This window comes from Malaclemys terrapin, chromosome 14 (assembly GCF_027887155.1).
Source record: "Malaclemys terrapin pileata isolate rMalTer1 chromosome 14, rMalTer1.hap1, whole genome shotgun sequence".
In the NCBI taxonomy this organism is placed as follows: Eukaryota; Metazoa; Chordata; order Testudines; family Emydidae; genus Malaclemys; species Malaclemys terrapin.
Window position 1 is genome coordinate 41,667,079 of NC_071518.1, and position 25,878 is coordinate 41,692,956.

General features: G+C 52.5%; 1 protein-coding gene across 1 annotated transcript; it reads left to right on the forward strand.

Annotated features, from left to right (window-relative positions):
- Positions 1-1,128: 1,128 nt before the first annotated feature.
- On the forward strand, positions 1,129-16,277 carry LOC128849040 (C-factor-like). Its single transcript, XM_054049403.1, has 6 exons — positions 1,129-1,281; positions 8,750-8,801; positions 11,216-11,403; positions 14,662-14,820; positions 15,156-15,266; positions 15,922-16,277. Exons 1-6 carry the CDS (start codon positions 1,135-1,137, stop codon positions 16,033-16,035), a joined length of 771 nt encoding a protein of 256 aa, XP_053905378.1. The 5' UTR covers positions 1,129-1,134; the 3' UTR covers positions 16,036-16,277.
- Positions 16,278-25,878: the final 9,601 nt, after the last annotated feature.

Genomic DNA, 25,878 nt, shown 5'->3' on the forward strand with positions numbered 1-25,878 from the left:
GGACCCCCTTTATGGGCCCAGGCCTGCTGGACTGACCTTTCAGAGGGGAGGGATAGTTCAATGGTTTGAGCATTGGCCTGTTAAACCCAGGGTTGTGAGTTCAATCCTTGAGGGGGCCATTTGGGGATTTAGTTGGCGATTCGTCCTCCTTTGAGCAGGGGGTTGGACTAGATGACCTCCTAGGGTCCCTTCCAACCCTAATATTCTATGATTTGTGGGCTCTGGCCGGGCTCTATGTGGGCCTGTGCCGGGCCAGTCTGGGTGAGCCAGCACTCTGGGGGCCCAGGCTGGGCAGGTGGTTTGTGGGCCTGGGCCTGGCCTAGCTGGGTGGGCCAGCCCAGCCCTTTGGTCCTCTGCAGCCACTGGGGGAAATATTCAAAGGGTGAGTGGGAGGGAATTGGGGGAGGTTTCCTGAGGACGTGCCTCATTCATGGGCATAGACATGTAAGGCTTCTACTCGCCCTAAGTCAGTGGGAGCAGTTGGGTAGTACCTCACTACCCTACAGAGAACGCCACCAATGGCTCCCTAGCAGAGACCACAGCCTAGTGTTCTGCGTGAAGCTATGGCATAGAAGGGGCCCCTCAAAGCGAGCTACATCGCAGGCTGTCAAGGCTGATTCCCCACTCTGGCACTCCGAGTGCAGAAGGTGGGGTCCTCAAGGATTCTAAAAATTAATACTGGCCACTCCAGGCTTGTATTAAACTCCCAAGGTTACAGCTTCTCTCTGACCTTGGCTAGGTAAACGCTGCCACCACCCAAATGCAAAAATCCCCCTGGGACCCAGGAAGGAGCACTTGGGAATTCCTCCTTGTGGGGTACCCTGAAGCCCTTTCACCCCTCTCCGGGTTTACGAGACGACATTTTAGTGAAAGGGGTTAAAGTTTGGGAACCACTGAACTAGGAGAAACAGGAGTTGATTTGTCTGTCAGAGAAAACATGCCTTCCTCTAGCAACGTGTTTCCTCCTGTGCGGCTCTGGCCAGACTGAAAGATGCCAGGTAAATCCAGAGGAAATCAGCACGGAAGAGTGCATTTTAGCTGCAGCCACTAGGGGAAATGCACCAGGGCGAGGGAACTAGGGGAAGTTTCCTGAGCACACGCCTACAGAGCAGGACACGTGACAGCTCAGGGAGCATGGCGGGGCTCAACGTCCGCAGCGTTCTAGTGACCGGTTCCAATCGGGGAATTGGGCTGGAGCTGGTGAAACAGCTGCTGGGGAAATCAAACCCGCCGCAGTGGGTCTTTGCCACCTGCCGGGACCCAGAGGGAGCACGAGGACAGGTCAGGAATTACATAACATCTGGCTTTGTTATTGGCACCGCTCCAACACTGTGCACTTGCTGCTAAATAGCGAGAGCCGGTTTCATCTGAGAGCTGCCTTCGGGCTTGCAGTCGTGTTCATAAGGAAAGCTGGGGAGGGGCTGCTTATCTGGCCTACGTCCCTGGAATGAACGGCTGCTTTCTGGTAGTAAGTGTCCTTGCAGCCGTTTCTGGGGCAGCTCAGAGCAATGCACCAATCTATGCTCTGGACAAACTCAGTCTCTGCCAGTCTGTGCAGAGCTACAGACCAGCTGGACAGCTGGGGCCACTGAGAGGGGCCTGAGCAAAAACCCTGCATCGATCTAACCACTCCGGAAACTCACCCCGAAGGCAAGAGATTTGCCATTTGCCTCTAGCTACATAATGCTCTGAGCCAGGCTGGCCTTTGCAGCTGTGCAAAGTGAGGGGCAAAGGCAACCAGGCTGCTTAGGGAGCCTTTGCACAGCTGTGAATGAGCACGCCCACCCATGCAAGGCCGTAGAGAAGCTGGCCCAGTGAGCTCTGGGCAGCAGCTGTGGCTAATTGTGTTGAAATCCAAGTGCTCCCAAGTTAGAAAGCACCAGAATGATGGTGCCCATGCAGCCTTAACTTGCCCCCCTTGCACAGGCATTACGTACTGTGTTTACTTACATTAGTGCAGACTCCCTCTTTGCACGGGACCCCTCAGTGTTCAGGAGGGACCTGCTCTAGGGCTGGAGCAGGGCGATGTAGTACTGGGGCGGGCGGGGCTAGGCCTCCCCTGTTGAGTAAGGGGGAGGAACCACCCATCCCAGGCTACAATTGATTTCTGGGGACAAGAAAGGAAAAAAGAGCAGCGTGGTGAGGTCAGAGGTAAAGCATCAGGGAGTCAGAGGTGGACACTGAGCAGAGAACGCCAGATGGCACCCACTGCTCCTCAAAGGTGTCCAAGGAGTTAGTGGACACGGCCCAGAGGATCTCTGCCTGGAGACGGGAGCACAAGGGACTAGAAATGGTCCCCACAGTCACAAGGCACCCCGTCCCCCGTCCAGCTTCCTCCCCTGGGCTGCTGGATGGCCGTCCTGCCCAGTGCCTCAAGGAGGCTGACAAGGCAGTCCTGAGACTTCGTGGGCCATGGGTGGGGGGTGCATAGATCAGGAGCTGGGGGGAGCCACAGCCTGAGTGAGAGGCTCTGGAGGAGCCGGAAGGGGGCTGCAACCTGACGCACCCTACTTGCACCAGGGCATGGGCAGCGGGTATAATAGGCAAGGCTGAGCCTTCCCTGGCGCACCCGCTGCCGGACACCTGGGCTGTGGTGGCCCCGCCCCTTCTGCTCCCTGCTCCGCCCCTTCCCCAAGGACCCCACCCACCACCTGCTGCTGCTGGCTGGTGAGTTCCTCCTCTCCTCCACTGCACCCCCCATCTCCGGAGGTGCTCACTGCATCCCGCCTCACCCCACCTCCCGTGGGGGCAGGCGAGAGAGGAGGGATGTGGCAGGGGAAGGTCTGTGGGGAGGGGTGAGGAGGCAACTGGTGGACAGCTGGGGGAGGGTCTCGTGGTAGGTGGAGGGGTCTGACGCGGGAGTGAGGAGTCAGGGGAGGGGGTTGACGGGAGTGAGGAGCTGGGTGGGGGATTCTGGAGTGGGGTTGAGGAGGCGAGCGATGGGCAGGTGCGGGGGGTCTCATGGTGGGTCTGCCAAGGGCGTGAGGAGGTGAGCAGCAGGTGGGCCGGGGGGTGAGGACGCCAGCGATCCACGGACAAGCAGGGGGGTGAGGAAGGATGTGGCGGGTGGGGGGGGATGAGGAGGGACGTGGGGAGCGGGGGGGGGGCTGACCTGGGAGGGGGTGAGGCCTGGAGTGGGGACAGAGTGTGGGTGGGTCCAGGGGTGAAGAGGCGGGACAGGGAGCTTGCCTCCCCCAGGGGAAGTTTCACCCACCGGCCCTGCCCCGGGGTCCTTGCTGCAGAAGGGGCAGGTGTCAGGAATTCATGACCCATGGCAATCGTGTGATCATGCTCCTGGCTCAGTGGAGGAGCTACCAGCTGGTATCCCCAGGGGGCCCTGGAGCCAGAGTGGAGTAGGGGCTTGCCCACCGTTGTTCCTCGCCCCCCGCAGCCGGCAGCAAACTGGAGAGAGTACAGAGGAGAGCAACAGAAACGATAAAAGGTTCAGAAAACCTGATCTGAGGAAGGGTTTAAAAGATCGGGGCATGTTTAGTCTGAGAAAAGCAGATTGAGGGGGGACCTGAGAACAGTTTTTAAATGTGTGAAGGGCTGGCACAAAGAGGATGGTAATCAATTGTTCTCCATCTCCAGTGCAGTGATGGGCTTAATCTGCAGCCAGGGAGATGTTGGTTAGATATTAGAAAAACTTTCCAACTCTCAGGGTAGTTAAGTTCTGGAACAGGCTTCCAAAGGAGACTGTGGAATCCCTGGGGGATTAAGAACAGGTTGGACAAACCCGTCAGGGCTGGTCTAGGTTCAACGGTCCTGCTTCTGCACAGCGGGCTGGACTAGATGATCTATTGAGGTCCCTTCCAGCTGGACATGTCTGGAATAAACTGCCTAGGGAGGTTGTGGAATCTCCATCTCTGGAGATATTTAAGAGTAGGTTAGATAAATGTCTATCCGGGATGGTCTAGACAGTATTTGGTCCTGCCATGAGGGCAGGGGACTGGACTCGATGACCTTTTGAGGTCCCTTCCACTCCTAGAATCTATGAATCTATGAATCTATGAGTGTTTTATTGGCATGATTTCTATACCAGCTGTATTTTAGAACCTGTCCTCTCCAGTTAAGAGTGTGGGGCCAACCTCGGTGAGACCTTACCAATGATCTGGTGGTAGCAAGGATGCTTTAAAATCGTGCTGATCTCTCTTGCTCTGAGGAACCCGCTAAGAGCAGGCCTCCTTCCACTGGCTCAGCACGAAGTCACAAGGAAAGAGACATCCCAATATCCTGGAGGGAAAAGCGAGAGTGATGTTTCTTGGGAAGGAGAGTGTGGTTCTGCTCTGGCAAGTGACCGTGAGACTGATCATTTACCAGATCTGTTACCTGGGTACAGTTCTCTGGGCAACACAGGCAGGGCAGACTGGAGCTGTGCCAGCTCCCTGCGCAGGGGTCATTCAGAGCACCAGCGACTCTAGCGACTCAGGGACACCCCCAGGGAAGCCAGCACAGCTCAGGGAGACGGGGGTGAGGAGGTGTATACCTCTGTAGGATTGCTCCCTACATTCCAATCACAGGGCCGCTCGGTTCCATCTGCGCTCGCACACTGCCGCCACCACGGTGCGCTTGCACGGGGCACGCCCAGGCAAGGCCTGCCCTGCAGGTATCTTTGTTTTACAGGCAATGATGCCGGAGAAGTAAATGATGGCTCGAGAGACCAGAGCCCCCTTTGGAACAGCACATTAATTTGCCTTTGTAAGGCACCAGATGGCTACAGGACTGAGGGGTCTTTAAAAACAGGACAGTTGGGTGCTTGGGACTTGCTCCGAAATGCCAGCCTGGGATGCGTGTCTGCCAGTACCCCAGAGAGCTGCACACAGTACAGAGAAATCTATCGCTAGAAAGATGGATCCCAGGGGAGGGGTCTGATTCTCCCCTTAGCCCAGGGTAGATCAGGAGTGACTCTGTGTAAGGTAGTGGAGTTACACTGGGATAAAACTGGCTGCAGAGACAGGAGAATCTCAAGGTAGACTTTTATAAAAATGTTATTAAGATGATGTTTAAAAGAAGTGAATGGTACAGAGTTTAAGTGTAGAAGTTTCTGGTTATCGGGGAATAACGTACAGATTATCAAGGGGTGCGATGTTCGGTTTATTATCTTTTGGCGTAAGGAATACATAATCTGCAATATCCCCAAGTGAGGGTAAAAGATTACCAGGCCGAAGTACAGACATTGAGAGAGGAGGGTATGTTGTTCCTAGAATGGCTATGTTCGGGTGTGGAGTATAATGAGTGGATACGATGATGAGGATGGAGTGACCCTCATTTGGGGAGATTTAATGTTCAGTGGGTTTATGGTTCCAGTTCATATGGTCCAACGGAGAAAGTTTCTCGGTCCCTTTCTCATAGTCGATGCACAATGTCGCTCCAGCTCACGCCTCCTGGTACTGTCGATGGCCGGTGATGTGTTCAGTGTAGATGTCCCTGGACCATCGGTAGGGGTGGCTCTATGTATTTTGCCGCCCCAAGCATGGCAGTCAGGCAGCCTTCGGCGGCATGCGTGCGGGAGGTCCACTGGTAACGTGGATTTGGCAGCATGCCTGCAGGGTCTGCCGGTCCCGCGCCTTCGGCGTACCCGCCGCCGAATTGCCGCTGAAGCCACGGGACTGGCAGACCTCCCGCAGGCATACCGCTGAAGGCTACCTGACTGCCACCCTCACGGCGACCGGCAGGCTGCCCCCCGTGGCTTGCTGCCCAAGGCACGCGCTTGGTGCGCTGGTGCCTGGAGCCACCCCTGACCATCGGATGGTGTCTGAGACCATGAGGCACCTCATGAGCCATGCGTAGCGTCGACCGATCCTGCAGGTCCGCAGCACATGCTCATTGCAGGGGTCCCAGGCACCCAGGGCTCCAACGATCAGGGTGTCCATCTGCCCCTCGAAGTCCTTCGCTCTCAGGGTGTCGGCCAGGGGAGAGTACTTTTCCAGCTTACGAAAGGCCGCGGTCCTGTTTTCAAAGGAGATTGTGATATTTACGTGCCAGACGTGCTAAAGATTCATATGTCCCTTCATGCTTGAACCACCATCCAGAGGACATGTTTCCATGCTGATGACACTCTTTAAAAAAAAATAATGCATTAATTAAATTTGTGACTGAACTCCTTGGGGAGAATCGTATGTCTCCTGCTCTGTTTTACTCGCATTCGGCTATATATTTCATGTTATGGGAGTCTCAGATGATGACCCAGCATGTTGTTCGTTTTAAGAACAATTTCATTGCATATTTGACAAAACGCAAAGAAGGTACCAATGTGAGATTTCTAAAGATAGCTACAGCATTCGACTCAAGGTTTAAGAATCTGAAGTGCCTTCAAAATCTGGAAGGGACGAGATGTGGAGCTTTCAGAAGTCTTAAAAGAGCAACACTCCAATGTGGAAACTACAGAACCCGAACCACCAAAAAAGAAAATCAACCTTCTGCTGGTGGCATCTGACTCAGATGATGAAAATGAACATGCGTCAGTCCGCTCTGCTTTGGATTGTTATCGAGCAGAACTGGTCAGCAGCATGGACACATGTACTCTGGAATGGTGGTTGAAGCATGAAGGGACATATGAATCTTAAATATCTTGCGACGCCGGCTACAAAAGTGCCATGCGAATGCCTGTTCTCACTTTCAGATGACATTGTAAACAAGAAGTGGGCAGCGTTATCTCCTGCAAATGTAAACAAGCTTGTTTGTCTGAACGATTGGCTGAGCAAGCAGTAGGACTGAGAGGACTTGTAGGCTCTAAAGTTTTACATTGTTTTATTTTTGAATGCAGTTATTTTTGTATATAATTCTACATTTGTAAGGTCAACTTTCATGATAAAGAGATTGCACTACAGTACTTGTATGAGGTGAATTGAAAAATACTATTTCTTTTGTTTTTTACAGTGCAAATATTTGTAATCATAAATAAATATAAAGTGAGCACTGTACACTTTGTATTCTGTGTTGTAATTGAAATCAATATATTTGAAAATGTAGAAAACATCCACAAATATTTAAATGAATGGTATTCTATTATTGTTTAACAGTGCAATTAATCGCACAATTATTCATGATTGATATTTTTTAATCGCATGATTAATTCCGATCATTTTTTTTAATAGCTTGACAGCCCTAACTTAAATTAAATACAGGTTCAATTTTTAAAAATAAACCTATTGTAAATTAAATTTGAAATGTAAGGCCTAAATTTATTATAATCTATTAAAATCATTTAAATTAAACAGAAAAAATAATATTCACCAGTTTTGCTTTGCTGCCAAGCGTTAAAGCAAGTCAAACTGCTGAACTGGGGAAGTCACTGTCTAGGCACCTGGAACCAGAGTTTCTGAAGTGGATGACTTGATCGTTACCTGTTCTGTTCATTCCTTCTGGGGCACCTGGCATTGGCCACTGTTCGCAGACAGGACACTGGGCTGGATGGACCTTTGTCTGACCCAGTGTGGGCATTCTTATATTTTTATGAAGTGCTAACCCGGCTTTTGACAGCAGTAGCCTCTTCAGCAGGTGCAAAGAATATCTTCCTCATATCAGTTTATTTAACTCCTTAAAGTTCAATGACTAGTTCTTTCTTAGTTAAGAAGCAACTTGGGAGCTGGAAAAACAGAAAAGCTTGTTTTCCTCTTCCAGGTTTGAGAGGATGAGATCTGTTAGTCCTAAAATCTTGTGGAACATGGTACCAGAAACCATCCCCTCAGGTCACTAACTACAAATACTTCCTTTGTTTTAATAAATCAGTTTTAAATGTAAATATTTTTGATAAATGACTTTTCTTATGTATCCAGCACATTTAAAGTAGTTTTATTTTAACTAATACCAAAAAATGCTGGTTTTGCACATTTTACATTGATTTGAATTGCCATCCAAGTAGAGCTTGATACAAATCACAAGTAAAAACTTAACCAGCTAGTAAGTAAAAAACGCATCACTCACCATTTTCTACCTGGGACGGTCCTCGACATGCCAGCGTGGCCTAACTTTGGAGTGCATGACTTTGCAGCCATAATGTTCTTTTAGCGAAGGGCTTTTTGTGTGTGACTGAATACGGGGGACTGTGGGAATCTCCCTGTTCTCCGGATCTGTCCCGGTGTCTAGGGGCCTGAGCCAACTCCCATTAAAGTCAACAGAGAGACTCCCATGGACTTCAGTGGGAGTTTGCTCAGGCTCAGTTTTGCGTGTTATTGTAAATATTGCTCCTGTGACCCAACCCCTAACTCCGGGACTGATTCTCCGCCTTTCTCACCCAGCCTGTCCAAGCTGGTGGGACAGTGAAGCAAATAGGGTAAGTAAGTGTGTTTGTGCACATGTGCGAGTACAGTCCCTCACGAACACAGACGTGCCACGGTGCAGTGGGGGAGGTCTAGGTTGGATATTAGGAAACACTATTTCACTGTGAGGGTGGTGAAGCACTGGAATGGGTTCCCTAGGGAGGTGGTGGAATCTCCATCCATAGAGGTTTTTAAGGTCAGGCTTGACAAAGCCCTGGCTGGGATGATTTATTTGGGGGTTGGTCCTGCTTTGAGCAGGGGGTTGGACTAGATACCTCCTGAGATCCCTTCCAACCCTGATATTCTATGGTTCTATGATACTCTTATCGTCGGCCTGAAATCAGTGGGAGCAGTTGGGCAGTACTGCCATACTCTACGGAGTCAAGACTCTGGCCCTCAGTTCGTATGTGGCTTCGGGGCCGTAGCCCGGCCCTTACCTCTGCCTTCTGCTGCAGCTTTCCATTGTTCTCCATGTTTCTCTTTTTTAGGAGCTGAGGAATCTGGTTTCCAAACATCCAAACCTGGTGATGGTGAAGCTAGGTATGTGCTCTGCCACCGAACGATTCCCTGCAAGTCTGGGCGCTCCAGCTGTGGGACTGGCCGTTCCCCTCCTGGGCCTGTGCACTAGACTCCCCGAAAGCAGCTCTCATGTTCAGCTGCTAACCCCCAAAGCCACTCCTGTGTTTCTCAGCTCTCTGTGCACTGCTGCAAAGTCAGCTGTGCCAAGCTTCCTGAAACCCATCTGCCACTCGGGCCCAGGATCTCGTCAGCTGCCCCGGAATCTGCATGGGGCATATAAAAAGCTCAGGTTCTTTGGGAAGAAACACGAGATTTTCCCGCTGGGTGGCTTGGGGTCTCAGGAGGGGAGATATGGCATAGCTGGGGTTTCTCCAGGAAGGGTGGGGCTCCAGTCCTGGAGGGAGGGATGCTCAGGGCTTCTCCAGGAGGGGGGCATCAGGCAGAAGGAGTGAGGCCAGAGGGACTAGCCTCCCTGAAGGGGGGATCCACCCGCCACCCATGGCTGTGCCTCTGTGGTGCTTCAGTAAGGACGCTGCTGCACATCAGCGTGGTTACTCCACCTCCGCGAGCGGCCCAAGTGGTGTCCGTGGAGACACTCTCCCGCCCACATAGCGCTGTCCACACCAGAGGCTAGGCTGGTAGGAATGAGTCTCGCAGGGCGGTGGCTGAGCAGCGTGGTCACACCGATTGTGAGGTTACAGTGCAGACCTGGCCGGAGGCGCCGTGCATTTACACCAGGAGGTACCCAGGGGGGTCCCAGATCCGTAGTGACTCCTGCACAGCGCTGCTTTTATGGCCCTCAGAGCACTCATTGGTACCAGACAGGTGTGGTGTGCCAGCCTATGCGCTGCATTTCTTTCTCCCAGCAGCAGAGCGCCATCTGGTGCCTGCAAGGAGATGGCAAGGTTAGTGCATCTGTGAGGTAGAGCCCAAGGTCACTGCCAGGTGACTGGGTTTATCTAGGACCCAGACTCGTTTCTTGGCATCCTTCCCCTCATCCTCTCCTTCTGCGCTCCTCCTCTGGTGTCCTCACAGCCTCCCCAGCCCATTCACAGCAGGGAGAGATCTTGCTTCCAAAAGGCTAAGTGCAGAAATGGTGACACGAAGGGCCGGTGCTGCACTGGTGCTTTACTAGCTGTCAGAGTAACAGCCGTGTTAGTCTGTATCCGCAAAAAGAAGAACAGGAGTACTTGTGGCACCTTAGAGACTAACACATTTATTAGAGCATAAGCTTTCGTGGACTACAGCCCACTTCTTCGGATGCATATAGAATGGAACATATATTGAGGAGATATATATACACACATACAGAGAGCATAAACAGGTGGGAGTTGTCTTACCAACTCTGAGAGGCCAATTAATTAAGAGAAAAAAAACTTTTGAAGTGATAATCAAGCTAGCCCAGTACAGACAGTTTGATAAGAAGTGTGAGAATACTTACAAGGGGAGATAGATTCAATGTTTGTAATGGCTCAGCCATTCCCAGTCTCTTTGGAGACTCCAAAGAGAGACTGCTGAGCTAGAATTGATATGCAAACTAGACACAATCAACTCCGGTTTGAATAAGGACTGGGAATGGCTGAGCCATTACAAACATTGAATCTATCTCCCCTTGTAAGTATTCTCACACTTCTTATCAAACTGTCTGTACTGGGCTAGCTTGATTATCACTTCAAAAGTTTTTTTTCTCTTAATTAATTGGCCTCTCAGAGTTGGTAAGACAACTCCCACCTGTTCATGCTCTCTGTATGTGTGTATATATATCTCCTCAATATATGTTCCATTCTATATGCATCCGAAGAAGTGGGCTGTAGTCCACGAAAGCTTATGCTCTAATAAATTTGTTAGTCTCTAAGGTGCCACAAGTACTCCTGTTCTTCTTTTTACTAGCTGTGTTTGTCTAACCCTCCCTCTCCGTCCTGGCACCTCTGGGGATCTGCATGGATTGGAACTGCCCCATGGCTATTTCTCCAGCACAGGACCCATGAGGGTAACTGCAGAGAGAAGGGACAGGGTCTCCCCCACCCCAAAGTGATGTGGAATCTGTGCTGCCCATGTCTAAGTTTCCAGCCCCCTTCCTCGGGTTCAGAGCCCCTGCTCTCATCTTAGCCGTGAACTCAGAGCACTGTCTGCACAGCTGGTTTGGGAACGCGGGCGCAAGACCAGCTAGCCCCAGTCTGTCGATCCAGGCGCGCTGCTGCAAGCTGCATGGACAGACGCTCAGGGTCTCTCCAGAGATGCTTGTCTGAGCAGCGGTTGCTTGGGGACTGAAGTGCCTATGGTGAGGTAGTGAGGTGCACACTCTGGAGTGCGGCTCACCGAGTGGGTTCACTGCACTGGAGGGCTAGCCTGCACCCCCAGAGCTCTCAGCGCCTGTAACTCAACAAAGGGCTCTCGGTACCCCTAACCTCACAGCCCCTCCACTCTCTTCACAGACGCCGTGAATCCAGCAAGCATTGAGGAAGCAACCCGGAGGGTTGAGGAGCAGCTGGACGGCTCGGGCCTGAACCTGGTAATAAATAACGCTGGCATTTTCTCCGAAGTGTCTCTGGCAACGGTGGATTCCGAAGAGATGCTGGGTGCCTACAGGACTAACGTGGTGGGGCCAATGTTGGTGGGCCAGGTAAGGCTGCAGTGGCCAGGATGCTGCTGCACTTCCGGGGAGCGGGTGTAAGGAGGGAGACCTCTGGAAGAAGGGGAGGGCTGAGTTGAGCTTTCAGCTGGAGAACTGGAGATATCAGCCGTGTCTGTGGGACGGGGCGTACCCCCCGCACCAGCACCGCCAGAGTTAGAGGAGCTGGAGAGGGGTGGTCACCTCCCCGAATGCACCTGGGGCCAGCCTGTGCTCAGGGGGCATTAACAGAGCAGAGGGCGGCCCCTGGTGTAGGGAGAGAGCTGGGTGCTCATGCTCTCCACGAAGGCAGAGATGCAGGGAGTCGGCTCCTGGAATTGGAGGGAGAATCAGGAGCTGCTGAGGGATGACGCCCGCCTGAGCCCTGGGAAGGCAGAGAACGTTGCCAACCCTAGAGTGTGGAGGGAGTGAGGCCCAGGCACCTTAGGAAAGAGGGGAGGTTGCTGCATTCTAGCCAAGGCTCAGCTGCAAGGGAGGGGGGCAGCCAACGGAGCCCCATTGGGACAGAAGATTGAATTGTCTCTGGATTTCTGTGGCACTTGTTAAAGGACTCGGTGGCCCCGGAAGGGGTCAGACATTTGAATGTGGCTGGCCAGAGGATCAGGTCACGTATATGGCTGGAATGGGCCAAAGAGCACAAGAGGGAAACTGAGGCGCAGTGGCTGCAGCATGCCATCGGGCCACCAGCGAGGTGCTGGCGCGGCAACTGGCTACAGTCCGATTCTCTTGCTAGGTGCACAGCTCTTAGTGCAATCACGCCGCTCCTAGCGCCAGCCGAGTGAGTGCAGCGCCCGGAGAGACCGGCCCGGAGCCGGGCCCGGCAGGGGAATCACCCGGATCTGTGGGCGCTGGGCCCGTAACGACACCGCGCGGCCCCACGCGTCCAGCGGCCCTGGCCTCCGCCCGGCCAGGTGTCGCGGGGCGTGCTGGGAGCTGTAGTTCGCGTTCCGCCTGGGCCCTTGGACGGCTCCGCCACCTGCACTACGAGTCCCACAATGCCCCGCGCCTGCTGCCAGCCGCCTCGGCTGCGTGGGTGGGGTGGGCACGGACCCGACAGAAAAGGAAGCGGTGCAGGGGGAGCGTCCCACTGCCAGACACGGGCCCGCCTGGGTCTGTGCCCCCGGGCCTGGCCCGGGCCCCTGCCGGGGGGGGGTCACTGCGCGGAGCGGAGCGGAGCGGAGGGGGCAGTTGTGGGGCGAGTCAGCGTGCGACGGGGGAGCTGGCGGTGACTGGGGGCGGAGGAAGGGGAGAGTCTGGGTTGAAGGTGGGGGGGGGGAGAGTCTGGGTTGAAGGTGGGGGTGGGGGCAGAGAGAGGGAGGTTGAAAGTGGGGGTGGGGAGGGAGGGGAGAGTCTGGGTTGAAGGTGGGGGTGGGGGCAGAGAGAGGGAGGTTGAAGGTGGGGGGAGGGAGGGAGGGGAGAGTCTGGGTTGAAGGTGGGGGTGGGGGCAGAGAGAGGGAGGTTGAAAGTGGGGGGAGGGAGAGAGGGGAGAGTCTGGGTTGAAGGTGGGGGTGGGGGCAGAGAGAGGGAGGTTGAAAGTGGGGGGAGGGAGAGAGGGGAGAGTCTGGGGTGGGGGTGGGGGCAGAGAGAGGGAGGTTGAAAGTGGGGGTGGGGAGGGAGGGGAGAGTCTGGGTTGAAGGTGGGGGCAGAGAGAGGGAGGTTGAAGGTGGGGGGAGGGAGAGGGGGAGAGTCTGGGTTGAAGGTGGGGGTGGGGGCAGAGAGAGGGAGGTTGAAAGTGGGGGTGGGGAGGGAGGGGAGAGTCTGGGTTGAAGGTGGGGGTGGGGGCAGAGAGAGGGAGGTTGAAGGTGGGGGGAGGGAGAGAGGGGAGAGTCTGGGTTGAAGGTGGGGGTGGGGGCAGAGAGAGGGAGGTTGAAAGTGGGGGTGGGGAGGGAGGGGAGAGTCTGGGTTGAAGGTGGGGGTGGGGGCAGAGAGAGGGAGGTTGAAGGTGGGGGGAGGGAGGGAGGGGAGAGTCTGGGTTGAAGGTGGGGGTGGGGGCAGAGAGAGGGAGGGAGGTTGAAGGCGGGGGGAGGGAGGGGAGAGTCTGGGTTGAAGGTGGGAGTGGGGGCGGAGGGAGGGAGGTTGAAGGTGGGGGTAATAGTCTGAGTTGAAGGGGGGGGTGGGCAGTAGCAGGGTAGGGGGAGATTGAGAGCCTTTGTGTGAAGGTGGGGGTTAATTGTGGGGACAGTAGGGTGGACCAGATGGGTGGGTGGGGGAGCCCAGGTGTGAAGGTTGGGGTTGGAGCTTGGCTTGAGGCTGGATTGGGGTAGCTTTGGTGGTAATGTCTGTCTGTCTCTCTCTCAGTGGCCCTTGCTCCCAGCAAAAGATGAGCACCAGCAATTTTCCTCCCCACACTCTACCCCAGTAACTTTACTGGCTCACTTGCCTCACCACCCCTCATGACTGCAATGGGAGAAATAGGCTAAAAACTAACTTTTTAAAAAGTTTTGTAAACATTATTGCACCAAAGTAGAAAATCCAGTTTTAAAAAAATGTATTTATGAAATGTAACTTGGGTGGAGATGCAGGTGCAACTCCACTGATTGCTGCATCCAGGCTTAATGTGGCTCATAAATGTGCTAGTTAAGCACGAGCAGGCCCTGAGGGTTTAAACAAAAAAGACAAAACTAACAGACAACACCTCTCCCACACAAATAAACCAAATTCAAGAGTATTCTGGGTATATTGATGCTAGCTGAGTTTGTTTTCTATGGGCTGAGTGCAAATCTCAATCAACTCTTATTTTGTTTAAATAAAAGTTTTCATCCCCATCCCAGCAGTACCAAGTATACTATGGTGTCGTCGCACCAGGCCACACTTAGAAGGGGCCGGGGCCCATAACAACTACATGGGGGCCCACAAATATATTTGGCACCAGGCTCACAAAAGGTTAATCCGGCCCTGGTTGTCAAAAATACTTTATACAGGTGCCTGTGTTCCCCATGGGAAACTGGGGCACAAGGCATATTGGATGTGCCCAGGGTCACATAAGTCAGTGGCAAAGCCAAGGATAGAGCCCAGAACTCTGCGTTTGGTCCTGTGCTCCCCCTTCATGCGTCACCTAGTGTGGGGCTTGGGAGTGCTCTCGAGGGACAGTTGCTCGGGGTGGGAGGAAGAGCCCAGAAGTTTGAGGCTAATTGAAAACCCTCCTTTTCTGGTCTGTGCTTCCCCCTGGGACTGTGTTGGATGGAGCTAGCTCCGAGAGCGAAGGGGTACTACCTCCGCTCAGACCCCATGGGACCATCTTCCCACCAGGCGTTCCTGCCCTTGCTGAAGAAGGCTGCCCAGGGAAGTAGCCAGAAAGGGCTGAGCTGCAGCAAGGCAGCCATTGTCAACATCTCCTCTGTTCTGGGATCCATCGAGAGAGTCCCTGAGACGTTCTTCAAGCCAGTCATCTCCTACCGCTGCAGCAAGGTACGGCCCTGAGCCTGGATCCCAGGGGCAGTGGTATCCCCTGCTCATGTACGCTGCTATTCCAGCTGGGCAGTGTCCAAAGGCAGGACCTTGCAGGATGTAGCTGTGGGGCTCTTGGTTTTTACGTGCTGTGCCTTTAACATGCTCAGAGCTCTGGGTATGGCCTGACTGCAGCACTAAGCAGGCGTTTTGGCCTTAGCGTCGCTACTGCCTGTCACAGGAGCCGCACACGCAATGCTCTCTCCTGAGACCGTGCAGCTGCTCCTGGGTGTGGAGGAACACAGCCAGTGCGAGTGCATGGTAATGCCCTCGGCTCACGAGCCCTTCCCCTGCAGGCTGCTCTCAACATGCTGACCCGGTGCCAGGCGCTGAGCTATGCAGAGGACGGGATTCTGTGCGCTGCAGTTCACCCCGGCTGGGTGCAGACAGACATGGGCACCCAAGAGGTGGGTGTTGGGTCCCTGGGAGCAGCAATTGCGGCATGGGGGAGGGGCTGGGGTTCGGGAACCTCCCAGCGTAGAGCAGCTGTCTGCAGCAGTACATGAACTGATCCCTGCCTCCGGTGATGCCTGGGCCTTTGAAGTAAGCCTGTGCAGGTCACGACTTCCAACCTCATGTCCAGCCTTCCAGCTTATCCACTACACACTACCCACCATGGCCCAGAGCTGCAAGCCAGAACCACGTGTGCCTGATCTGCCCGCAGAGCCGCTGTGTGTGTGTGTGTGTGCGCGGTACCTATACGTGTAACTGACCAGTCACCTGCGTGCACACCTGCCAACTGTGCACACGCTCGTGGCTCTGCCGCTGGACCATAGGAGCACGTACAGATAAACTCCCACGTCTGCGAGCGTGGGCGTATGCACGTGTAGGAAGCGTGCCCAGGCCTGACTGTATGGGGTGACATGGCCCCAGAGAACCAAGTCCAGCTTCCATAGGTGCTGGAACTTCGGATGCTGGGGGGCTGCCAGACCCCCTGGCTTGAAGTGGTTTCCATCATATGCAGGGATTACGGTTTGGTTCAGTGGCTTAGCCCCCCCACTGTACACTTTGTTCCAGCCCCCGGTCAGCCTGTTGACTTCTGAATTTCCTGGACTGTTGCAGGCCGACCTGCCCGTGGACGAAAGCGTGCGGGGGATTCTCACTGTGCTTCCTACCCTCTCCGAGAAACACAGCGGGAGCTTCTGGAGCTGGGCAGGGGAGACTATTCCCTGGTGAGAGAGCAGCACGGTACGTGGGCTGAGAGCAGAGGTGCTGGGTGCCAGAAGTCCTGCGGCCCGAGAGGGGGGGCCATGACCTCAGGCGGTTCCCGGCTGCACATGCTCCATGGAATCTGTTTAGGTGTTTGCAGAGCTGAGGTCACGGAGTAGAAATCCCTTGTTTGTAAAGGCACCGGTGGATCCGCAGACGGGCCCATGAGCTCCCTGTAGCTGAGTCACTAATAAATACCCTGAGACACAGACAGTGCCAGTCCTCTCTCTTCTCCCAGCAAGCCCCAGGCTCCCCTGCAGATGGGGTGTTTGCCCTGGCCCCTCTCTGCCTGCTCTCCCAGGACTCCAGAGCCCAATTCACATCACTTGTGCCTGTCTGTGTGTGCACTTACCACTTGGCCAAACAGGGGAGCTGCACACGTGCGTGATTGGTCAGGTACGCAGCTGCTCAGGAACCTGGTGGCTGGAGAGTGCTGGCTGGGGGCTGGCAGAGGTGGAGGCGCATTTCTCTGCCACAACCATCTAGGGTTAAAACTTGCCTTTTCTCTCCCCCTCTGATGTGGACCCAAAGAGCCTGTCCTCTGATGCGGCTGGGCTGCCCTGAGCTAGAGCCAACACACGGCTAGGATTGGCCGGGCTCAGAGCCCGAGGGGCAGCCTACAACTCTCAGTCCAATGGCAGTGGTGGGGGGCAGCTAAGTTGACTGTAAGCCACCTGTGCGCCCCCTGATCCTGGGCTGCTCTGGGGCTGGAGAGGCCCCTGGTGGGAGTTAGACAACCTCTGGGTGCTGAGTTCCAGCAGCCTCTGTGGGCTGCTCCATAGGTTACGTTGCTGGATCCCCTCCCCAGCACTCCCATCTCCCCACCAGCCCTGCCTGCCGCCTGGCCTTTTTGCAAGAGAGTCCATGGAGGAACTGCTGTGGATATAGGGTCCTTAGAGGGGCTAACATGAGACTCCCAAAATAACCACGCCCCTGCCATCCGACCTAGAGCTGTTGCTTTTTCCACACAGGCACTTGCTGCCATGTGGGACTAGAGTTTGGGCCCATGACCTCTCTGGGACGGAGAAGGGGCAGGCTCCCGCATGCTGGCTCTGAGGGGCAGCATGCCGCCGAGTGTGAAAAATGCATTTGGAGCCCCAGCCGGCCCTGCAAAAAGCGTCGTTTTCCAAGCTTGGGTTTGTTGCAGCAGACAGATTCTGTGCATTGGGGTTATGACAAATGCCAGGTGAAGCACGGGAGACCTCAGTGGATGTTCCAGGGAGATGGCTGGAAACATGGGCTGGCCTGAATCGCTGGCCCAGCTGGCCAGGGATTTTGTTACAGAGGCAAGTGAGAGCCAGGTTGTGGCAAGCGTGGAGCTCAGCCTGGAAACCTTGCTGCCCCAGCTGGCCCCAATCCTGCAAAAATCTAGTGGGGGTGGCGCACGTAATTCCCCAAAGAACCTGTGAAAATCCCCGGCTAAGGCCTCTCCGCCCCTGCTCTGCCGCAGGAGGTGCCTGAGGCGAGGGCAGGACTGACTCCTGCCCCCGGCCCCTGCACCCGGGACAGGGCCAGTCCAGCTGCTGTTGAAGATGGGGGCGGGGGAACGGCTTGTGCCAGGGAGGTGCGAGGCCTGCGTGCAGCAATGTCCTGAGCACTGAGCCGGCAGGGGGCGGGGTTCATCCTTCATTGCTCTGAAGTGCATGGCATGGCCAGCTGCTGCCTGCTAACACCCTGGAAAGGAAATGGCTTCCTCGGGTTTTGGCCAGCCACAGGGAACTGATGCTGGAGCTGAGCTCCCTTGCTTGCTTCCTGCCCCCGCTGTGAGAGGATTTAACCCTGCAATGGCTGAATTAAAAGGGACAAGGAGCTTGTGGCAAACCAGGAATAACTTGCCTCAGTTAGACTAAGCAGCCAGGCCTTGGTCAAGCCCCGAGGACTCGGCTCACTCCTCTGCTGCGAGCGTCTGGATTAGAGAAGGCTGCGAGTCTCCTTTATAGCCCACAAGGGAGTGCTGCAAGGTCAATGCTGCAGGGCAGCCTAGCGGACAGAGCACTGCACTGGGACTCAGGGAGCTTGGCTCTGACCTGGGCAAGTCGTTTTCCCTGCTCTGTGCCCAGTTTCCCCTTCTGTGAGATGGGGAGGTGGCCAGGTGCCCGGTTTACAAGTCCGCTAGCAAAGGGGAACTTTTTTCAAAGTTCGGTAACTGCAGGTGAGGGGGAGGTGCCGGGTCATTGCCCAGGCCAGCCCCTCCTCAGCCTGGGTTGCCTCTTACTTGCGCTAGGCGGCTGGAGCTCCCAGCCCCGGCTCTGCATCCACCCGGATTGAATTGGCTCTGTTAACACTGGTTCTCCACTTGCGAGGTAACTCCCCGCTCTCCAGGTGTCAGTATATAATGCCTGCATCTGTAACTTTCACTCCATGCATCTGAAGAAGTGGGTTTTTTTACCCATGAAAGCTTATGCCCAAATAAATCTGTTAGTCTTTAAGGTGCCACCGGATTCTTCGTTGTTTTTGTGGATACAAACAAGCTACCCCTGATACCTGACAGATGGGCCTGGGGCTGTGCTGAGTGGGACTCGATGGTTCTCTCCTATTCACCGCGGTTGCTCTGAAGTTCACTCCTGTCTCAGTGAGAGGTGCCTCATTCCCAGCTAGACCGCAGCACGCGCCGTTGCCAGGAGAGGTCACTGGGAAGCGGGGGATAAACAAGGCGGAGAGGGACCCTCAGCCGCACAGATGCATCCAGTAAGTGCAACAAAGGGCTCAGCTTTTTCCTCTTGCCCTTAGCATCTGTCAAAACAAACGGGGCCGAGCCAGGGACTCGGGACACGCTGGTTTCCTTTGCTCTGCACCATTCCAAGGTCATAAAGCCCGTGAGCCACCCAGCTTCCCAGCCCGGCCCAGCCCAGCCCCTTTGGCCTTTGCGCACATTTGCTTTTTCTCTTTATCGGAGGCTGTTTTTCTGCCCGATGCCGGGGAGCTGGCTGCAGTAGACCCAAGGGACATGCAGCTCACATGCGCATCCCCGAGGCCGGGTGGACCCCCTTGGTGAGCTAATTACCATAGATAATACTAGCTCCACCCCTAAACACTATGACAAGTTTCAGAGTAACAGCCGTGTTAGTCTGTATCCGCAAAAAGAAGAACAGGAGTACTTGTGGCACCTTAGAGACTAACAAATTTATTAGAGCATAAGCTTTCGTGGACTGTAGTCTCTAAGGTGCCACAAGTACTCCTGTTCTTCCCTAAACACTATGTATCCCCTACACACATACACTGCTATAGCTATCTATAGAGGTACATGGTGTTTAGGGATGGAGCAAGTGCTATTCTGTATATGTGTGATGGGGTACATAGCACTAGCTCCGCCCCCTAATTACTATCTCTAGTGCAGATATCTGGTGATTGGGGCGGAGCCGGAGCTCTGTCTGGCGGGTAGATGGCAAGAGGGGCGGAGCCAGAGCTCTGTCTGGCAGGTAGATGGTGAGAGGGGCGGAGCCGGAGCTCTGTCTGGTGGGTAGATGGTGAGTGGGGCGGAGCCAGAGCTCTGTGTGGCGGGTAGATGGCGAGTGGGACGGAGCCGGAGCTCTGTGTGGCGGGTAGATGGCGAGTGGGGCGGAGCCGGAGCTCTGTGTGGCGGGTAGATGGCGAGAGAGGCGGAGCCGGAGCTCTGTCTGGCGGGTAGATGGCGAGAGAGGCGGAGCCGGAGCTCTGTGTGGTGGGTAGATGGCAAGAGGGGCGGAGCCGGAGCGCTCTCTGTATACATGTTATGGGGTTACATCACAACGTGGGGTGATATAAAGACATCCACCTGTCAGAGTGTGGGCTGGCTGCATTAATCACACATGGCAAAACTGTTAGAGAGTTACTCAGGTCATCCCATGGAAGCTGAAATCTCTTCCAGCCCCACTGCATGGGATCTGGAATTCCCTGCATGCGACAGACACACTCATGGAGGCATGTTTTGGGGTCTCTGGGAGGAGTTCTTGTACATCTCTGCCTGCAAAGTCCAGTGCCTTGGTTTCCAGGAGTCCAACTGCACAGGGCTCGGAAGGAGCCAGGCAAACGTACGTCCACACTGCAAAACCCCGTGGCAGCGAGTCACAGAGCCCAAGTCTACCGCCTGGGGCTTGCGCAACAGTGCTAATAGCTCTGCTCCGTATCCATTCCCAGTCGGGCGCTGGAAGCTAGGGAGGCGGGTGGGTTTCAGAGCCCAGGCTCCAGCCCCAGCAGCAACAGCTGCACGGGTATTTTTAGCACCGTAGACCCGGGTTCTGACACTTGCTGCTACAGGACTTGGTTGGCTGTGTAGACATACTCTTAGAGGCTTTCTGTGCACAGAAATGCCCATGGTGTAAGGTCTGATGTCTCAGCCATCTCCAGGGCTAGGCCCCACTCCTGAGTATCCCTTGGGGGTCTGAGCACAGTACACTACCCCACTGCAAAAGCACCAGGCCCAGCTGCAGAGGGTGAACCGCCCTGGGGTGATCACTGGTGGGATCTGGAAAGCCAGGGCACCGTTTGCTTGGGAGGGGGCTTTGGCAGGAACAAGACACGGGGCTATAGCTTTTGCTGCGTGGAGGGAGCCTTCCGAAAGGGTTCGTTCTGCCTCCCTGTACTGATGATGGCACGCTTTCCACAGCAGGGGAGGCTTAATGTCCCTGGCTCTCCAAACATGTTCCCCAGACAGCCCCTTTCCACAGTCAGGGTCCAGCGCATCCCCCAACAGGCTAGCACTTGGCCACGGTATCTGCTTTTCCCCTTACTCATCTTCCGGGCGTTTGTTCTGATTATCTCTTTCTTTCCTCCTCCGCCTGCTGTTTCCTGTGCTGCTTACTTGCATCCTTCCAATGTGTGTGTTTGTCTTATCTCCTCCGCCCTGGCTGGGCTCTGGGTTGGTTCACAGCATAGCAGTGTTTTTCCCCAGGAATTGAAATTACAGGGGAGTGTTCGAATTTATAGGGTGGTGGTCTGGGCCGATGGGGGTGAGACCGTGAGGATGAAGGGGGGGTCTGTATGGCACCATAGTAAAAACTGAAAAAATGTTTCATGACCGTTTTATGAGATTTAACACATTATAAAATCATCACACAAATTAAAGTTGGCTACTCAAGCCTTCCATGGAGCACTACATCTACATCCATTTTGGTTTCTTGTTATAATTTTGCACAACTCTGTTAATGAACTTCTTGAATGCAGTGCGTTCATCTTTGGTGTCTTCTCGTGTGGGTCCAGTACTTCCATTCCTTCAATTGATATGCTCATTAGTTCATTCACATGATCAGGCAGAAGGTGACTTCTTTCAGAACACAAAATCCTATTCAATGAGGAAAAAGAACGCTCAACTGTAGCTGTTGTAACTGGGAGTTGAAAGAGCTGAATTCCTACTTCTTTCATTCCAGGAAACGTAGCACAAAGTTCAGGTTGAGCCACTAGTGATGATAAAAAAGAAGTTGAAGTCAAATCTTCATTCATTCATCGTATGATATTCCACTCTGTGTTCAAATTCTCTGTTCTGTCCTGATCACATGGCCAGGGCTGGCTTTAAGCCGATTCGTCCGATTCCCCGGAATGGGGCCCCGTGCCTAAGAGGGCCCCGCAACGTCCGGGGCTGCCGGTGGAGCGGAAAAAAAAAAAAAAGCCGCGTCCTGCTTCTCCCCCCTCCCTCCAGCGCTTGCACCGCCGTACAGCTGATCAGCGCAAGCCTGGGAGGGAGGGGTGAGGAGGAGGAATGCGGTGTGCTTGGGGAAGACAAGGGGCCAGGGCGGGGATTTGGGGAGGGATCCAACGGGGCAGGGAGGGGGCGGAGTCTGGGGGGGGAGGGGCGCGAGACAATTCGCGTCCCGGCGTGGGGCCCCACACCTGCTAAAGCTGGCCCTGTACGTGGCAGCCCCATTGCTGGTAGTGTTGCTCTCCACTCAACTGTCAGTGTTTTGACAGGGATCTGTAAAAGCTAGTTAGAGGTTGAGTAGAATCTAGAAGTCACTGTTGTAGATTTGTAAGAATCAAGTCTGTGTACTTTTTCAGCTGGCTTAACAAACACTTCTTGTCCTCTTCACTTAAGGAATCAATATAAATACCTTCATTAGTCAACTTCTGGACTGAAGTCTTTGCTTCTTCCAGTACATTTTCAGAGGATAGCTCTCTGATCCAAATGTAGCTTCTATTGCTGGACAAAGATTTACTACTGTTGTAGCAGATGCCTGGATGGCATTGTTTAATGACCCAAGTGGTTTCAACAGTAGACTTATGAGATAGAGAATGGCAATAGTCTTCTCTGAACGCAGTAGCAAAAGTAATCCACCAGCCTCACTACTTAGATCCATCCCATCTTGGTAGATACTTTCCAAAGCCAGTAATAACGCCTGGAGTAATTTTAAGACAACAGCCAAGGATCGCTCATAGGAAAGCCATCAGGTTTTCCCAGGTTGGACTAATATGAACTTCAGTCCCAGTGTATCTTCTATATTTTCCAAGATATTCAGTCTTTTTGGACTTTTGCTGAAAAAAGAATATAGTGAAGACATTAAATTTATAGCTTTTTAAATGCCTTTTGAAGAGTCTGCAGCTTGTACTAGGACTAGCTGGAGTAGATGGCCTCTGTAGTGTGTATAAGAGAGATTAGGGTTGCACTTTTCTCTGAGCAAAGCTTGTACTTCACCAGGTCTTCTAGAGAAGTTTGCAGCTCCATCAAATGCACAAGCAGCCATCTGTTTGGGGTCCAATTGACAAGCATTTAACTCTTCTAAAATGTGGGTTGTCACAGATGCAGCTGATGTGTCTTCTATAACTTGAACATCTAGAAATACATCTACTGGCCCACCATGGACATCAAGATAACATACACAGTGTCTTAATATTTGATGCTCATTTGTATCGGTGCATTCATCAGCCATGTATGCAAATTTTTTGACTGTGGTGAGAGAGTTCTTCACTTTTTCAACTGTTGAGTCTTTCACTGTTGCACCACATGCTTCTAACCAGTCAGCTGAGTTTCTTGCAGAAAGATAGTGAGCATTTGCCGGTCCACCAGTGTTCAACTTCAGGATGAACAAATTACAATGCACTTAACATTGGCCTCAAGTTTGTAGTGTGTGGTTTCTCTTGCTTAAAAAGAAAGTACAATGCCACAGCCATGTTTGTTCACATGAACTGTGTTGTATCTCCAGCATTCTTAACAGCCTCATTGAGTACTTCTAAAATTGGCTTTGAAAGTGGGCTTATAAGGCTTTCTGCATGTTGATGCAGTCCAGAGACATGGTGTTTTGCAGCCTTTTCACTTAGTTTGTCAGCATTAGCTTTGCTAATCGGTCTGGCAAACCAAGCTCCTCCACTTTTACCAATTAGAGCATTGGGAAGCTTTCCTTCTTTGTAAACTTTTTTGAAAGAGGTGCACCAGTAGCCATCTTTTGTAACTTCAATAAAAGGGAACACTTTGACCGACAAACATCAGGAACTGCCTTTAGCGTTTGGAGACTCTGTTTCTTCAGTCGGTAGCTGTATTTGTGCTTTGGGATGGTCAGATGTAGATACACCACTTGAACCTTCAGATGACACGTTGATATGTTCTTGGTGTGTTCTTCACCTTGGTTGGTTTTTGAGGCCTTTGAGTGGAAAAATTGTTGCATTGATTTTTGTCTTTTCATTTTCACTTTGACCTGCAACATATAAAAGAGATATAAATAAATTAAATGTTTTGTTAGGATAATGCAAATTTAACATAAGGATAATGCAAATTACACCAAAACACATAACAGTTCTAGATTTCTAAAACAAATATAATTAAAAAAAAAATATTTAAATTGACTTTTGAAAAGTAAGCCATCATGGGATAAGCGGGAAGGTCCTCTCATGGATCAGTAACTGGTTAAAAGATGGGAAACAAAGGGTAGGAATAAATTATCAGTTTTCAAATGGAGAGAGATAAATAGTGGTATCCCTGAGGGGTCGGTACTGGGACCATTACTGTTCAACATATTCATAAATTACCTAGAAAAATGGGTAAACAGTGAGGTGCAGATGATACAAAACAATTCAAGATAGTTAAGTCCAAAGCTGACTGCGAAGTTACAAAGGGATCTCACCAAACTGGGTGACTGAGCAACAAAATGACAGATGAAATTCAGTGTTGATAAATTCAAAGTAATGCACGTTGGAAAACATAATCTCAACTATACATACAAAATGATGGGGTCTAAATTAGCTGTTACCACTCAAGAAAGAGATGTTGGAGTCATTGTGGATAGTTCTCTGAAAACATCCATGCAATGTGCAGCGGCCGTCAAAAAGGGAACAGAATGTTAAGAACCATTAGGAAAGGGATAGATAACAAGACAGAAGATATCATAGAGCCACTATATCAATCCATGGTACACCACATCTTGAATACTGCGTGCAGATCTGGTCACCCTATTGCAAAAAAAAGATATATTGAAATTGGAAAAGGTACAGGGATGGGCAACTAAAATGATTAGGGGTCTGAAACAGGAGGAGAGATTAATAAGACTGGGACTTTTCAGCTTGGAAAAGAGATGACTAAGGGGGGATATGATAGAGGTCTATAAAAGCTTGACTGGTGTGAAGAAAGTGAATAAGGAAATGTTATTTACTCCTTCACATAACACAAGAACTAACGGTCACCCAATGAAATTAATAGGCAGCAGGTTTTAAAAAACAAAACAAAAGGAAGTACTTCTTCACACAACATAAAATCAACCCATGGAACTCATTGCCTGGGGATGCTGTGAGGGCCAAAACTATAACAGGATTAAAAAAGAACTAGATAAGTTCATAGAAGTTAGGTCCATCAGTGGCTATTAGCCAGGATGCTCTGAGTGTTCCTAGCCTGTTTGCCAGAAGCTGGGAATGGGCGACGGGATGGATCACTTGATGATTACCTGTTCTGTTCATTCCCTCTGGGGCACCTGGCATTGGCCACTGTCAGAAGACAGGATACTGGGCTAGATGGACCTTTGATATGACCCAGTACGGCCATTCTTATGTAAAAAAATTAATTATAATAATAAAAATGTTCAATACAGAAACTCCCCAACATAATGACCTCTCAAGAGAGCAACAATGTGAGACAACAACCTTGGCAAATAATGTCTTTTAAAAATCTTGGCCTACTATATACGTTTCCAGTCCCAGTCACAAATCTAGCATTCTGGAGCAAAGTCACTAAAATATAGTCCAACAAACAAATGTTCATTTAATGTGCCCCTCCCTTCTCCCTCCACCACACCCCACTCACCGGCGTTGTCCTTGATCAGTGGAGACTCAGAGTTCGGAGGTGCTTTCATGTGAGTTCACCTCCCAGGTGGGGGGCAAGAAGGCACCTTGCTCGTTCCTTCAGCTGCTCACCCCTCACTCTGGCCACTGTTGTTCGTTGTGCCACCGTTCACTCCATCGCTCTGTTGCCAATGGCCCTGCGTCGTCACCTTCTGCTGCCACCTGCCACGGTGACCTCTGCGAGTTGGTCTCTTGAGGTTCCACCAGCTCTCAGTGATTTCAGCTGAGCTCTCAGTGGGGGAACCTCGCTGCTAGTGCAGGCTGGGCCGTCTCTTCCACAGAAACACTGTCCCACCGCAGGTCTAAGCATTGAGATCTGATTATCAGTGAGTTCAGCTGTAGTGGTCACTTAACAAAACAAAAGACTATGGAACCTAATCAGCTCTGTCTTTAAACAGTGGAGAGGGGCAGGTCAAATAGTACTTGTGACTCAGACAGACCATCAAATGAAACACCTGTCCCCACCCTCTCTCGTGATGCCCTCAATCAGCACAGGCTAAGTACAGTTCTACTGCCCTTTACTCATACAGTAAGAACAACATTTCATTACTCCAGCATTCAAGGGATTTGTAACCC